Genomic DNA, 15690 nt, shown 5'->3' with positions numbered 1-15690 from the left:
CGCGCACAGAAGGGGAGGGAGGGGTGAGTGTGGGCAGTCGCGCGCGCGGCGGCGGCGACTGCTACTGGCTGTGATTGGCGCGAGGGCTTAGTTCCATCCAGGTGGGAGGGGCGGCTCGCTCTCGGTCTCTCCCTGTGTCTCCTTTGCAAGCTGAGCAGTAAGTAGCATCTGCTGCTGTGCGCGAGACCAGGCAAGGAGCATGTCTGCAGGCAGGGCCAAGAAAGTGAAGATGGCCACCAAGTCCTGCCCAGAGTGCGACCAGCAGGTAAGGCTTTAGTAGTGTGAATAAGGAGATCGCCCCGAAAACGTGGACCACGTCTTCCCTGGCTCAGGTTGTGGGTAAAGGAGGACACATCGAAATGCCCCAAGTGCTTTTTCTCCATCCTGAGTTTTAACAGCTTACCTTAAGCATCCAGGTGTGTTGCATTGCATTGCATGCCCACATAGGCATGTCGAGGACGAGGATGGCACTCCTCCCCCCCCCTCGCAAAAGTCTTAGTCTGAAATCCTGCACTGAATAATTCTATTACATTAAGATTTGTAGAATGCGTTTAAAAACATATATTTTGCTTTACACCCCCCCAAAGTATTTGCTGCAAATGTCATTCCATTGTATTGTTGGCAGCTGCAGTTCCTTGGCAAGAGGACAAGAGGAGGTTTGGATTGGTGACTTGTGAAGCTTTAAATAAAGGAATCCTGTGCTTTTAGCCCCTGCCCTATATAATTTTGTGGCGCTGCGAGTGTTCTGAATAAATACATTCAGTATGTTCTCTTGAAGAGTTATCTGAAAGAGGTGACAGATGGAAGAATAATAAGGCTGTTGAACTTGCAATATTAATATTTCCTGATGAACAGGATTAGGGATTGGCAGTGCACTCCTATGCACGTCTACTCAGAAGAATGTCTTACTGATTTAATCAGGGCATATTCCCAGGGAAGTATGTATAAGATTGCAGCCTTAGGAGCTGAAAATGAGACTGGAGACTTATGTACACTCATATATTGATTTTAGTCTTTTAAAAATACTGCTGTGCTACTTCCTGTAAATGATGGTGTTTGTTCTTGCCCATGTTTTGAGATTATATCAGTCAAGTTTGACTCTGCTACTATTCTCTTCAAAAGATGTAGCAGAGGTTTTGAGGTGTTACAACTGTATGTAGCCCACTGCTGCCTTATTATATGTTTGAGCTGGAAATATATACACACAGGTACTGTTGTGACCAGGTCACTCAGTGGCTAAACATCCTTACATTCGACACCTTGTGTTGCAGTTGAGAATCGGCTGTTCTTCATTCTGCTGGGTGAAAAGGTTCATGACACTCAAATAATTATATACCCCACAGCATTGGTATGGTAAAAATTATTGTGTGTTTCATACCTTGTTGAAATAACACAGAAACTTTAATTATATTGAAGAAAGAAGCCTGTGTTTTTCTTTTTCCAATCCCCAGATGCTATATTTAATTGTCATTTTCCTCTGTCCTTAATCTGTTTTGTTTGAGGGGATTCTTATTGCAATTTTCTCCTTAGAACTGAGATTATAAAATACTGGAAGTTGCCTTGGTGGGGGTCAATACTAGCAAACACTGTTGTTGACTCTTAGAAATGTTATGTGTGTGTGGACAGAGCTGGTACATGTTGCTACCACTATGACCTTTTATTTACTGATTTATTAATTTCAATCTTTCATTTCCCCCAAGTTGCTCAGGGGTGCAGTGAGCTCCACACACATTTAATCCTCACAACAACCCTGTGAGGTAGATTATGCTGAGCAAGACTGACTGGTCCAAGCTCATCCACAGCTCAGTAGGGATTTGGTCTTGGGGCCCCCTGGTTTCTCTGTTGGGCACATTAATTACTGTTGATTGGATTATGGTAGCATTCGTCTTTTAAGCTTCAAGTTGATTTAGTTGATCTAGTTGATCTTAGTAGGCCCAGAATCACTCAAGCTCAAATCTGTTGGTTCAGTTCGTCTCCCCACAATGCTTAATGGGTTTAAGCTGGGTTTGAAACTATTTAACTAGCTTTAGCTCCACACTTCATGTGACAAACATGTTGCTGCATGTAAACTGGGTGTTTACTGTAGCAAACATGTAAAGTGTGGATGACGTGTCTTCAAAAGCCTCAATATACCCTTTGGGGAAATCCGTCTCAGTCAGGTTTACTAGATGCTCCCTCTCTCCCCCAGTTTATGTGTATGCTTTAGGAATCACCATCGTATGCGCAACAGATACATTTTCCATGCAAAGTGTGGAGCTGCTTTTAATTATGGCATTTTCCTGATGCAACTTCTCAATGCTACGCAGTTCCTCACAAAGCAAGGGTTCCTATTTTGTCAGATGGGTGTATTTTACACAGCATGGAAAAGTTATTCTGAGAGTACAAGTTTGTAAGTAGCAGATGGGATGTCTTGTGGCCCTATAAGGCCTTGTTTCGCTTGCCCCAGTGAGAATCTGCTCAGAGTTTATTTTACCCTCTAAGACTCCTGCATCGCAAACAGCTGTCTCTGGATATGTTGGAGTTTATGCAGTTGTGTCTGGTGTCTGTGTCTTGATCTTCAACCTTATGAAAGCAGGCCAACCCGGTTTCCTTTTTTCCCATCCTAGAGATTGCCTTTGGAAGGAGTTTGCTCTGTGCAATCTGTCCTTACCGCCCAAGAAGGAGCCTGACTCAAATGTGGGGGATTCTGCATAGCTATTGCTGTCTCTGCCTGTGCTCCAGTTCTTTCCATATGCTCCATTCACTCTTACCACACTTTTTCGTGTTCTGAGGGGGTTTGCTGAATGTGTAATAGGGAGGTAGTCATCGTGCTCTGGCAGAGTTGTGCCGAATAAACCATTCCCCCCACCCCTCACAAGGCCTAGTGGCACACAGCTGTAAAGAATAAGAAACTAAAAAAAGAAAGAGAGCTTATTATAAAACAGCTTCTGATCTTTAGCATTTAAACACACCACCCAGCCAGCTTGCTGCTTAGTCATTTCACGGCTGTAATTTTTTAATATTACGTACATGCTGTGTTGTGTTAGTGCTCTGATAAAAGGACTTGTGGCAGCACCTCAGTTTGACAATCTCTCAGCCTAACCTGCCTAACAGGAGAGACCCCATTTCCCTCACGGAGATACAATTCTCAAGAGTGGTTTAAGAAGCACCCCTTCTCCCCAGGGAATTGTAGCTCTGTGAGGTTGAATAAGGGTCTCCTAACCTGGAGGTTAGTTCCGGTGCTTGGCTAACTGTAGCCAGGCTACTGCTGTCCAGGTGGGGTTGCAAGCTAGTGCATGAATTCGATTGGTGAAAGGTACCCAACGTCACCAGGACCTCCGTAACAAAGCTGGATCAGAGACTGCGTTCCTGATCCTTGACAGGATTGCAGCCCCATTGAAAACAGGTTGGACAGATGAACCATCTCTTGACAGCACATCAGGACAAATACTAAAAGGAAGTAATTCTTCATGCAGCACATCATTAAACTGTGGAAGTCCCACAGGAGGTGGTGATGGCCCCAACCTTGAATGGCTTTAAAAGAGAATTAGGCAAATAAATTCATGGAGAAGAGGGCTCCCAGTGGCTACTAGCCATGATGCCGTGCTGCCACAGTTGGCAGCAGTAATGCGTCCGAAGGCTATTTGCCGAAAACAACAGGAAAAGAGTCTGCTTGAAGGTTTCCCAAAAGAGGCACCTGGCTGGCCACTATGAGAATAGGATGCTGGACTAGATGGGCCATTGGCCTGATCCAGAAGACTCTTCTTATGTTCTTTGTTGTCAGGGTGAGCTTTAGTTTATTGGCTGACATCCAGTCCACAACTGAGTCTGAGAATGACTCGGCACTTCATCACAAGAATGTGAGAGAAAGGGGAGGGAATTCTGAAAATATTAATGCCGTCCACCTTCAGAAGACATCTCATTCTGTGGTTGTAAAAGTGGGAGGGGAATGCCAACTCTAGTCTTTTAGTATCATATTCTGAAATGTGCCCTCCAGAGAGGTGGAGAATCACTCAAACACTGTTTTTTCAACTCCCTATTCAGAGGGTCAAATCTAATCGAGTAATATTCGGAGTAGGCCCATTGAAGTCGGTGAATGCAAGTTAGTCACGGCCAGGTAGCTCAGTTGGTAGAACATGAGACTTAATCTCAGGGCAGTGGGTTCCAGCCCCATGTTGGGTGAAAGATTCCTGCATTGCAGAGGGTTGGACTAGATGATTCTTGTGGTCCTTTCCAACTCTGATTCTTTGGTTAATTTCAGTAGGTCTCCTCTTAGTAGGACTAATATTGGATGAAAACCAGAGAGCTTATACTGAAGGGTGCCATGGCTGATGTTATCAGAAGCCTCTGAGAGATCCAGGAAAATTGGCAGCGCACACTCCTGCTGGTTAACAAGTCATCAGTCAGGGTGCCCAAGATGGCTTCTGTATTGAAACTAGGCCAAGCTGAAACAGATCCAAATTAACAGTTGCATCCAGGAGTGCCTGGAGTTGTGTGCACCTTCTTAATTCTGACAGTCTGCTGCTGTTTGGAGGAGGCTGCTAGTCTTTGCATTTCCAATAATTAGGTTTTTACATCAAGGCTGATTTCAGCATGCCTCTGCTTTGATTGAAGGCTTCCCATTGACATTTACAATAATAGATCTAATGCATATCTTTCAGGCTGCCACCCTAAATAGGCGTGCCTAGGTGTAAGACCCACTGGAAGAAGAGGTCCTTGTTTCTGAATGATCATGTTTAGGATTGTTCTGTGGTGCCGTTACCTTTTTTTAGCTTTATACAGCTAGGTTTTGTGGCCTGGCCTCTTTCATGCTTTAAGTCTGCAGGCCTTTGCTGACACTGATAAGTTCAGCTAAGCATGACAGTTTCCTGAGCTAAACAAGTTTAATTCTCATCTTTTGGGCCTGGGACGAAAGCAAAAATCGCAGAGAATCTTCTGTGCCATAAATGTGTTTTTGAGGAGTTTAGCTTTTATTTGTTTTCATACGGTCCTTCACTAATTATTTTGAATTTGTAGGTTAATATTTACAGCTACTCAGTGTCTTTTCTCAAGTTCTTTGGTGGAAACTTTGGGGGTCCTTACCAAAGGGAGAAAAGTCTGATTTGTATGAGTTCTCTATGAGATGCTGACATACAGATTTGGGTAGGAAAATAAATTGGCTGTTGAATAGAGTGCCTCTGATGAAATGTTAACAAAAGTAGCACCCATTTTTAATCCTCCGCCACATGTAAAAAAGCACATTCCTCAGGTTGCAATCCTTTACTTTTATTAGCCTGAGGACTGCATTCTGGGCAACTTTCTGAAGGCCGTATGCCAGTGGTAGCTCGAGCCAGAGGCGGAACCAGAAATGTGAATGTTACCTTTCTATGATAGGCTCATTTTGATACACACATGTCCCTCTGTCTCTTCCATGCGGACAAGGCCTGAGACGGAGTTTAAGGACCTATTCCAGCCAGGCAAAGACGAGGTGTGAAGTCTAGAGGAGCCAGATTAAGAGTCATGAGGGCCACATCCAGATTAAGAGACATGAGGCTCTCCACCTCTGCTGCACGTATTTAACTGGGTTGATTGCCAACCCCACTGGTGTGAGAAGACACATGCAACAAATGTGGGTTCAGACAGAGCACCGCTCTCCACATTATATCAAAATGCACAGAAGGCCATTCAGGCGTGGGGATCTCTTGAGAGCATGGCAAATGTATTTTGTGTCTTCTGTATGATGCCAGAAGCTTTAATATTATTCGGGTGCTTAACCGTAGCTGCATGCTAGGCTGTAATCAAAACTAGCCAATGCAACCGAAAGAACTGCAGGGTGTTAACTTAAAAGGGGTTGCTGACGTTTTCCTGGAAATGGCATAATAGACGGTTGTTGATTAAGGAATCAGTGTTTCCACTGAAGCGAGCCTTTTTGTATGCAAGCATAGATCGCTTCATGAGCAATGGAACTCCTTCCTTTCTCTGAATAGCAACTTTGTGCTGCCTCGGAAACTGCTTCTGAAAATTGTTGTGGGGGTGGGACGCTTCTTCCTGTTTTCTTCACTGGATGTGGAAGCTCCATGACTTCTGGCTCTTGCAAGGGAAGCAGCAGTAACAAATACCACTGCAGTCTTAAGATTGCATGTGAGTGGTGTTCTGGAAGAATGCCTTTCTCATTTTTCTTTTTCAAATGGGCTTATTCATAAAAATTACGTGAATGAGATTATCAATGAAGGTTGCCTTGGGGTTTTTTGATCCAATTAATTGCCTCCAAGTGCATCATGAATGGGGCCCATTGTGAATAACGCAGAGCCTTGGCAGATAGTGCACGACCCAGGAAGAGCAATAATCTGCTGTATGAGGGCTGTCTGCTCGTAAACTTGCATCTGCATGTAGGGTTGCACAGGAAACGGAGCCCTACCTCTGGTGGCACTAATAACTCAGTGTGATGCATACAGTAGGAATATTCTTGCCCCTTTTCAAAGAAATGCAGAGGCTGAATACCATTTGTTCTTCTAATATTAGCTCATGAAAGGGAAACCCGTGTGTGGTTGGGACAGCTTCAAGGTTTCATTCTAATTTAGCCTGGGTCTAAGCTGTTTTAGCAAAGCTATCTGAAAGACCATGTTTTTAATGAAAGGGGTACTGTTGTTGTTATAATATGTATTTTTAATACACATTCTTAATATATTGTTTTAAATCCATTACTGCTTAATTACTTTTTCTTTGTTTTCAGCGGTTTCCATTTTATCTGTGTTTTTGTACTTTTTGCCTGTAAGCCGCCTTCATCCCTGGTCTGGGGAAAGGGCATGGTATAAATAAATATAATAAAAATTAAAATTTATCGGGACTAACGGCAGGCACAATGAAGAATGCTATGGCAGCTGGCAGGCGTAGATTCACGATGTGCTCGTTGTGCCAGACATAGAACAACGTAATCAATACCTGGCCTGTTAATAACAGGTGTGATAACTGGGCAGCAGGTCCTTCTGCCATGATGCTGTTTTGTTAACATTTCCAGTAACACAACCTCTTTATTGCACGGTTCGTTTATCGTTAAGATAATGACATTATGAATCAGAATGAGTTGAGTAGATCATTTACAGTGGAATCCCATGCTTAGGAACATGCGGGGAGGTTGCCTTGCATTTTGAACCGGGCCATTGGTCCATCTAGCTCAGGATGGTCTACACTGAGTGTCCAGAGTTTCAGATGGAGGATATTCCCAGCCGTATCTGGAGATGCCAGGGATCAAACCTGAGGCCTCCTTCATTCAAAGTGGATGCTTGACCACTGTACTCACAGCCCTTGCCCATGTCTACTCAGAAGGAAGTCCCACTGAGTTCAATATGGCTTACTCTCAGGGAAGTGGAGTTGCAACCTTAAACTGCCCAAGTATCAGTATCACCAACGGGTATTCTGCAGAAACCACAGATGACGTCATAAAATTGTTCCTTGGACTGTGTAGCCATAGATGGTAGTTGAACATTGGAGTGTTCATCCATTAAAAAAGATTGAAGAGATTGTTTCCTCCCCTCCCACCCAGCCAGCCAGCCTTCCCCAAACTGTTGTAATCCAGATATTGCTGGGTGAAAGCTCTCATCAGTCACAGCTAGCATGGCCAATGGTCATGGTCAATTGGGGCTGGAATAAGCATTTGGACCACACATAACTACATTCTAAAATATATGGGGGAAATTGCTATAGCTCAGTGCATAATCCTTGCATGGTAAAGATCCTGGGTTCACTTCCTAGCATATGGCTGCCTGAATCCCCGGAGAGCTGCTGCCAGTCAGTATATAGACAAGGCTGTGCTAGATAAGGACCTAAGAGGCTGCTGGATCAGGCCAGTGGCCCATCTAGTCCAACATCCTGTTCTGACAGTGGCCAACCAAGTAGGAGCTAAGCACAAGAGTGTCCTTCCCTCCTGTGGTTTCCAGCAACTGGTATTCAGAAGCATTTCTGCTACTGTGGGGGGCAGAGCAAAGTCATTATGGGCCGGTAGCCATCAATAGCCTTTTCCTGCATGAATTTGTCTAATCCTCTTTTGGAGCCAGCCAAGTTGGTGGCTGTCCCTGCCTCCTGTGGGAGTGAGTGTTGCCTGAAGAAGTACTTTCTTTGATCAGTAATGGATTTTCCAACAGATGGACCCATGGCCTCACTCAGTGTAAGGCAACTTCTCATGTTCCTGTGTAAAGCAGTGCAGTCCTGGGGCAGTTTTTAACCTGATATTTGTCAGTGCTTTTGAAATGTAGTCCTTTTCTCTTCTGTCTCTCTTCCAGGTTCCTGTTGCATGCAAATCCTGTCCGTGCGGCTATATATTTATCAGTCGAAAACTCTTGCATGCTAAACGTTCTGAAAGGCTGCCATCCTCAGGTACTTTTCTACTTGATGGCTTTGCTTATATTGTTGTGGTTTTAAAAGAGTATAGCTGAAGGGGAAGGATTAAGTAGTGTCTCCACCCCCCAGGATATCCCTGGGTGCCAGCTTCCACTGCTGGCTCCTGGCACAGACCAAGACTGCTACACATCTCTGCTATATAATGTTTTGTTTAGGTGCTGTAATGGGTATTCTGCTGTTGGCATATCAGTTGGGCAAAATGTGGGTTTTCTTTTGACACAAAGGTTCAGAAATGTTTTCTGCTTCTGGCTTTGTTTACCCAACCCTTTCCCTACCTCCTTCCTCTACTTTCTTCTGTATCTCTTGTACAGTGGTACCTCGGGTTAAGAACTTAATTCATTCTGGAGGTCTGTTCTTAACCTGAAACTGTTCTTAACCTGAAGCACCACTTTAGCTAATGGGGCCTCCCACTGGCACTGCGCCGCCACTGCACGATTTCTGTTCTCATCCTGAAGCAAAGTGCTTAACCCAAGGTAATATTTCTGGGTTAGCTTGGTCTGTAACCTGAAGCGTATGTAACCCGAGGTACCACTGTACTCCTCTTCATTTATGCAAACTCCTGCCTGTTTGATGAGTTCTCTCTTTCTCTTTTTCTCTTTCTCTTTTTCTCTTTCTCTTTCTCTCTCTCTCTCTCTCTCTCTCTCTCTCTCTCTCTCTCTCTCTCTCTCTCTCTCTCTTTCTCTTTCTCTTTCTCTTTCTCTTTCTCTTTCTCTTTCTCTTTCTCTTTCCCTTCCTTCCTTCCTTTCTTTCTTACCAGCCATTTGATTTTTAACCAGTTTCTGTCAATCTGTTGCCCTTCAGATGCTTTAGACTGCATTTCCCATCAGCCTTCTGATGGGAATTGTAGTTCTAAGCATTTGGAGGGTGCCGCTAGCTTGGCAAAAGCTGCTCTTACTTCCTGTACACCTCTGCTCCTGTTTTCTTTCTGGTTCAGCAATTTGGGTATTATTCATTGTGCAGATTGTGGCAAGAAAAAGGCGGACCTGTTTGGTTACGTGATCTTTTGAAGAATTGGATTTAGAAAGAAAAGCATCACTGGTTATAGAGGCAATTTCATTTTGACATTTATGCTTTGTGAATAATACCTCTTTTTAAAAAAAACTGGGTGAAGAGGCCGGGGTGGTGCAGATAAACAGTATGGTGGAGTCAAAGGGCTCACATTGAGCAATGTCAGAGAAGCAGATCTTAAAATGTACAGTATCATAATAATGGTGGTGATGTGTTGAAACAGAAAGCAGAAGTGAAGCTAAGAGGAGACGGACAGAGAGAGTCACAAGAGAGAGGATAAACTCCGTGGTAAATAAAGATTTAGAAAACAGGAGAAGATCCAGATCAAACAGCCATTCGGATCACAGTAGAAGAGGAAGAGGACGACCAAAGACCACCTCAGCGAAAAAACACGAGGAGGAAAGAGGTATAAAAGGCAGAGAGCTGCTGCTTGCTGATCTTAGCATGCTGTAGAGGCCACAAGCATATGAGGGTCTGTGAGTTTCTTTCCCCCACACACACGAGGAAGAAGGGGAGGGGAGCTTTGTTTTTGCCTTTGTGATGATTTCCTCATTTTGGTCAAACGGACTGGGGACTGTTGTGGTAGGGAAGGCAAACATCCTTCCTTCTGAGGAAATTAGAGTTGTTTTATAAGCTATGCTTACAGGGCTGCCTTGTGAACCTACCCATCCTTTGCTTCTGAGGCCGCCTCTTACTTGCAGAGATAATCACTGGGTGGGAAATGGAAGAGGTCAAAACATCCAACATCCCATCACCATTTCCAGTGTCAAAGCTAGATTGGGCAGGTCAGGGAGTGGGGGAGCAGGATACTGTCACCGGCCTCATGCGAGGCACAATGCAAAGTCACATTGGCACGGGGCAGGATACTGGAGGCCACAGTTCTTGCAAAACAACAAACCACCAGTCAGATATAGTTGGACTGCTGAGGATCAAGCTTAAACACTGATATGGTTTGCCAATGGTAAACTGTGGCTTGTTGTGAATGAGATAGCCTGCTTGTGCCACTGTGGCTGTTCTGCTGCTCCTCAAGTTCTACCTCTGCCACCACACTATCAGGAGTAGAGCCATGGTTTGGCTTAGTGTTTCGTGCAAACCTGGGCTCGTGGCTTGTCTCATTCTGAACAAACCATGCTTTTTTCCTTGGCATGTCCCAAACGAACCACAAGCCTGGGTTCAGATGCGTTGCTAAGCTAGGCCACGTCTTAACTCATAGCGCAGCAGGAGTGGGAGAGGAGTGAAGCAGCTACAGTCGTCGCCCTATACACCCTGCTTACATGTCCGTCTATGGTAAGCCATAGTTTGGCTTACAGTGGCATGCAACTGAAGCCATTATGATGATTATAAAATCAAGGCAGTCCCAGCAGTCATAATTTGCCATGGGGAGCTCCCATTGTGAGTGCAGTAAGTAGGACAAATAAAAGAAAGCCCAGTAAGAAATTGCTGAGTTACAGCACTTCAAAGATTTCTGACTTGAAGTGCAGTTTGTAATATATCTTGCCCCCTCCCCCCCGGCTACCTAAAACATACCTCCTAGCTTTTCCTTTCTTCAGGTTTAGGTTGTCTCAAAAATTACAGGGGTCTGTTTTGGTAAAATTTCTCTTTTTCTTTAACTGTTTGGTTCATTAAAGTACCGTATTTTTCGCCCTATAGGACGCAATTTTCCCCCTCCAAAAATGAAGTGGAAATGTGTGTGCGTCCTATGGGGCGAACGCAGGCCTTTGCTGAAGCCTGGAGAGCCCCACCGCCAGCCCCTCAAGCTTGGGGGTCCCCCGAGCTCAGGTCCCCCGACCTGGTTAGAAGGCTGGCGGGGGGGGGGGAGAAGCCGGCTCCTCCCCATCACCAGCCCCGCAAACTTGGGGGACAGTGGGAGGCGCAGCGCGCCTTTCCCACTGTCCCCCGACTTGGTTAGAAGGCTGGTGGAGGGCTTCCCCCTCCTCCAGCCCCGCAAGCTCCCAGAGCCATGCCAAAGCTGCACGCAGCTTCGGCATGGCTCTGGGTCTCGTTCTGGGGGAGGGGGAAGCCTGGGGGGGTTTCCCCTTTATTCCCCCCCCCCAAATCTAGGTGCGTCCTATGGGCCGGTGCGTCCTATAGGGCGAAAAATACGGTAATGTTCTCATTTCTGAAAAAATGGCTCATAAATTAAGGGGATCTTGGGGTGCAGCTAAACTTATGGATTCTGCCTCTCTTTGGCAGCTGTGTCTCTTATGACAGGCCGATCATGGGTGTTCATAACAGTTGTTTTGTCTTTTCTGTATATCTGGTTGGTTTTTTAATCCAATGTGTAGTCTCTTGAGAATGTACTTTATTTTATGAGATAATGGGTGTGAACCCTGTTTCTTTTGTACAGTTTTTTTATTTTAAAAAGAGTTCATATTTCTTACTTGGTTGTTACTTTAACTTCATAATAAAGCCTTGAAAATTATACATTAAAAATACCTGACACATTACTAGCATTAACTGTTAAAACCTCCTTTTTCATGGTGTATACATTTGAATCACAATCTGTTCATTTTATCTCTATGAGACATGGCTGTATATAACTAGAATGACTGAAATGACCTAAACTAGGGTCATTCCTTTATAGCAGTGTTTCCCAACCGGTGTTCCGCGGCACACTAGTGTGCCGCGAGACCTTGCCTGGTGTGCCGCGAGTCGGGCGGCGAGAGGCGGGGCGGTGGCGGCGAGGATCCGCGTCGAGCCGGGGGCGGCTCCACGGTGGTGGTGCCGAGGTTTCTCTCTCCATTCTCCCCTCACACACACACACAGGAAATAACACAGGATCAGCTGACAGGACCCGGCCAATGGGGTGGCGGGGCAGCACGCGCAAAAGGGAGGAGCGCGAGACAGCGGACGAGGAGGAGGCCGGCATGTCCGGGCAGCAGCAGCAACAACAGCAGCAGCAACTCCCGGCGACGGCTCCTCAAGCCCCGGGCAACCCTACTCCCTCACCGGCCTCGGCCGCCCTCCTGCTCCACCCGCCGCCGCCGGCCACCTCGGCCCCGCCGCCGCCCCCTCCTCCGCCCGCTATTGCCGCCACCACCACAACAGCCGCCGCCGCCTCAGCTGGGCCCATGCCCGCTGGGAGCGGCGGCGGCAGCAGCAGCGCCCCGGCGCCCTTCCTTCACGGCGGCGACCCGGCCCTCCTGGTTCGGGAGGCGGGCGCGAGAGCCCCACCCCTCGGCGCTCGCCAGCTCCGCGCGCGTCCTTGCCTGGGCGAAGGTGCTTCTTGGACGGGAGGCTGCGGCGACCAAAGACCCCGGCGGCTGTCAGGAGGAAGCGGAGGAGGAGCGGGAGGCTGACCCCGAACTCGTGGGAGGAGGCGAGAGAGAGAAGGCGCTTGGGCAGCCACCCCAAGCCGGCGCACGCGGGCGCCCCTTTGGAGCTGCCCACCTGAGCGCACGGGACAGGAGCGGCGATTTGATTCGCGCCAGGCCACGCTTGCTGCGGAGGGAGGAGGAGAGCGGCGCCTTCCAACCTCGTCTCGCTTCGTGACAGCGCCGACCGAGCCTGAGAGGGAGCAGATCCGAGGGGGATCTCCCCCACCCAGCCACCCCCTCGCCGCCCGCCCTGCTCCTGTCGTGGCAGCTGACGAGCCGACTCGCCCTGACCTGCGGGGTCCCCCACGCCGCCTCCGCTCACGGCGGCGACCCGGCCCTGAACGAGCAGGAGAAGGAGCTCAAGCGGCTCTACCCGGCCGTGGACGAGCAGGAGGAGGAGTTGGAGGAGTCCCTCAGTCCCTCGCTTTGCTGCCTCCTCCCCCCCCACCCCCAAAGCTTGGAGGTTCCCCGGCAAGGGGGAGGAAAAAAAATTGAAACTTACACTTTCGTGCGTCCCTCCCGGCGTGACGCTGCGCGCTGACGTCACGGGGCTGTAATGGTGGTGTGCCTCGAGATTTTTTTCATCAATCAAGTGTGCCTTTGCCCAAAAAAGGTTGGGAAACACTGCTTTATAGGAAGGTATCTGTCTTCACATAATCTTCATATTGGCAAAGTGCGCAGCATAATTGCATGGCTTAAATCAACAGAGCGATTATTGACCGCTGTCAGGTTTTATACAAGCCAGTTTTTCTTCATGGGGAGAGTGTGGCTTATATTTAGACCAACACAGCAAAAAGAGTGTTCATCTGTGTGTCCAATTCCCACTTTTTAAAAGTAGCTGAAATAATACTTGGCTCATGCGGTGCCTTTTCTTTTTCTGCAGAGAAACAAGAGAAAGAAGTTGACATGTATGCAAACCTATCTGACGAAAAGGCTTTCGTATTTTCCGTGGCCTTGGCAGAAATAAACAGAAAAATAATCAGCCAGAGACTTATTCTGTGATTGCCTGGCCCAGGACCTATGCATGCTATGGTGTTTAAGCCAGGCAGTGGATTTCGAACTGTCGGTGGCCTCTCAAGCAAGGAATGCCGCTGCCTGCCTTAGTGAAGGCTGCATGTCTCTTTTCCTTGCTGACCTTCTGCTGTGGCTGCTGCTGTTTGGATCATGCGGACTTCTTGTTCCAGCTAATTGTCAAGAAGGAAGACGACTAGCACTTTGCTTGGGGGGGAAGAAATCAAAATTTGATGAACGTGGCATCTTGAAGAACTCAACAGAGTTGTTAAAAACTGTTCTTTTGAACACTTCTGCAATTAAAATGCAATGTTTTAATTAATTTAAACCTCCTTCACCATAGAGTTCAGATTTTGCAGCTTTATTTGAGCTTACATGTACATAGTTAAGCTAACTTCTTAATAAATCAATATTCTGGTGTTTGTTTTTATTAATCTGCTGAATTGATCTGGGAGCCATAGCGTGTTTTTACTTCTGGTTTAAGAGAGTCTGAATAAACGCTTCTTAAGTCAGCGTACAGATCATTTGTGCATAGAGCAGAAGTGTGATATATGGGCAATAAAGTGAAAATCAATTATTCCTCTTTTTTCCAGAAGCATTGATGCATTTGTGTTGGACTGTCACCCCTCTTAATCTCAGCTGCAGAATCAAACTAGTTTGAGTAACTATGCATACATCTACATGTGACGAAAACAGCAGCTTTGAAGTGTGTGGAGAGGGGGGGATGACCCATACTTTTTCTGTAAGACTGAAAGGGTTTTTAACAGGGAAGACCTGAAGTCTTGCTAGGAAATCTTCCGGATTCCATGTTGGGCTGTTTTAGGTTTTTCCCCTAGAGATGCTTTGCACTTGTGCAAACCTTGTTTGTTTTATTTATAGAAGTATTTCCATAGCTTATCTGCAGGTGGTCCCATTTTGGATACATAGTCAACAACACTCATACTTGAACATTGAAAATAGAGGGAGCCAGCTGGGCCTGCAAGAAAAGGCAACAGTATGCAGTGCTGTTTCTAGCCAGCTAGCAGACACACTGCCCTTTTCCAGGACACTCTGTTACATCCCCTCTTAATTTTATGCCTGCCCCTTCCAACAGTCACTCCATGGCCACTGAGCATGCTCAGACTCCACAGTCTGGGGCCACTACAATTCCGTCAAGAGGCCAAGTTTGGGCTGCAAGCCACCTACTGGTTCATTTAGACCTACTGCTAGGTCATTTAGTTTACTTGAAATGCTTTTCTTTTGCATGCTGATGATAAGAATTCCTTTTTCCTGGGGGCATCGTGGACCCTTGCGACTGAGTGGGCTAAGTGAGTGCCTTGAAGGGCTTTCTAATGAGGATAAGCAGAACAGCCCATGAAAAGCTGTTGACAGTCGAATGGAGAAAACAAAATTCCCAATATGTTTCAGAATGCAATTACTGTGTGTGTGTGTGTGTTTGTGTGTGTGTGTGTGTATGAATGAAGATCTCCTTTAAAAAAATGGAAACAAATTTCTTTGGTAAAGCATATATTTTGTCTTTTAGGAAACCCTCTCAAGAAACCAGCCTCTCTGCAAGGAAAAAATAAGCTGTTGCCTCTTTAATTTCGAATGCGATTAAAAATAACTCTTCACTTCACTGGAAAATCATTTCACTTCCTGCAAGCAAAGCCTATAATTTATAACATTGTGGGGAGCTTTTGTTTCTGTTGTGTGGTTTCTCTTACCCCCCCTCTACCTTCCTGCCCAGTTCTCTAGCTCTTCAAATTGTAGGCTGTGCCTCTACATTTTTAATTCGTTGTGCATGGAGAACATTGGCGCTGAGTTGTCTTTGAGCTTTTGAAAGCTGGAGTTGGAAAGCTGGACTTCGGGTGCTTATTTACAGCAAGCGGGCAAGCTTGCCATTGCTTTAAGTACTTGAGGCCAGGAGCAATTATGGAAATAGGATTGTAGAACTAATAAGATGTGTCTCTCTCCCTCCCTCCCCTCCCCCCCAAACCTATACCCATATGGACAACTTGGA

At 46.4% G+C, this 15690-nt stretch overlaps 1 protein-coding gene across 1 annotated transcript; it reads left to right on the top strand.

Moving 5' to 3' along the window:
- Positions 1 to 108: 108 nt before the first annotated feature.
- LOC309377141 (UPF0547 protein C16orf87) lies at positions 109 to 14270 on the top strand. The gene is made up of 4 exons (XM_081924133.1): positions 109 to 265; positions 8238 to 8331; positions 9587 to 9769; positions 13564 to 14270. The coding sequence occupies exons 1-4, from the start codon at positions 200 to 202 to the stop codon at positions 13680 to 13682; spliced, it is 462 nt and encodes a 153-aa protein (XP_081780259.1). The 5' UTR covers positions 109 to 199; the 3' UTR covers positions 13683 to 14270.
- Positions 14271 to 15690: the final 1420 nt, after the last annotated feature.

This window comes from Podarcis melisellensis (assembly GCF_964234715.1).
Source record: "Podarcis melisellensis genome assembly, chromosome: 8".
NCBI lineage: Eukaryota > Metazoa > Chordata > Lepidosauria > Squamata > Lacertidae > Podarcis > Podarcis melisellensis.
Note: the sequence above shows the minus strand (reverse complement) of the source record. Positions and strands in the feature narration are given on the sequence as shown.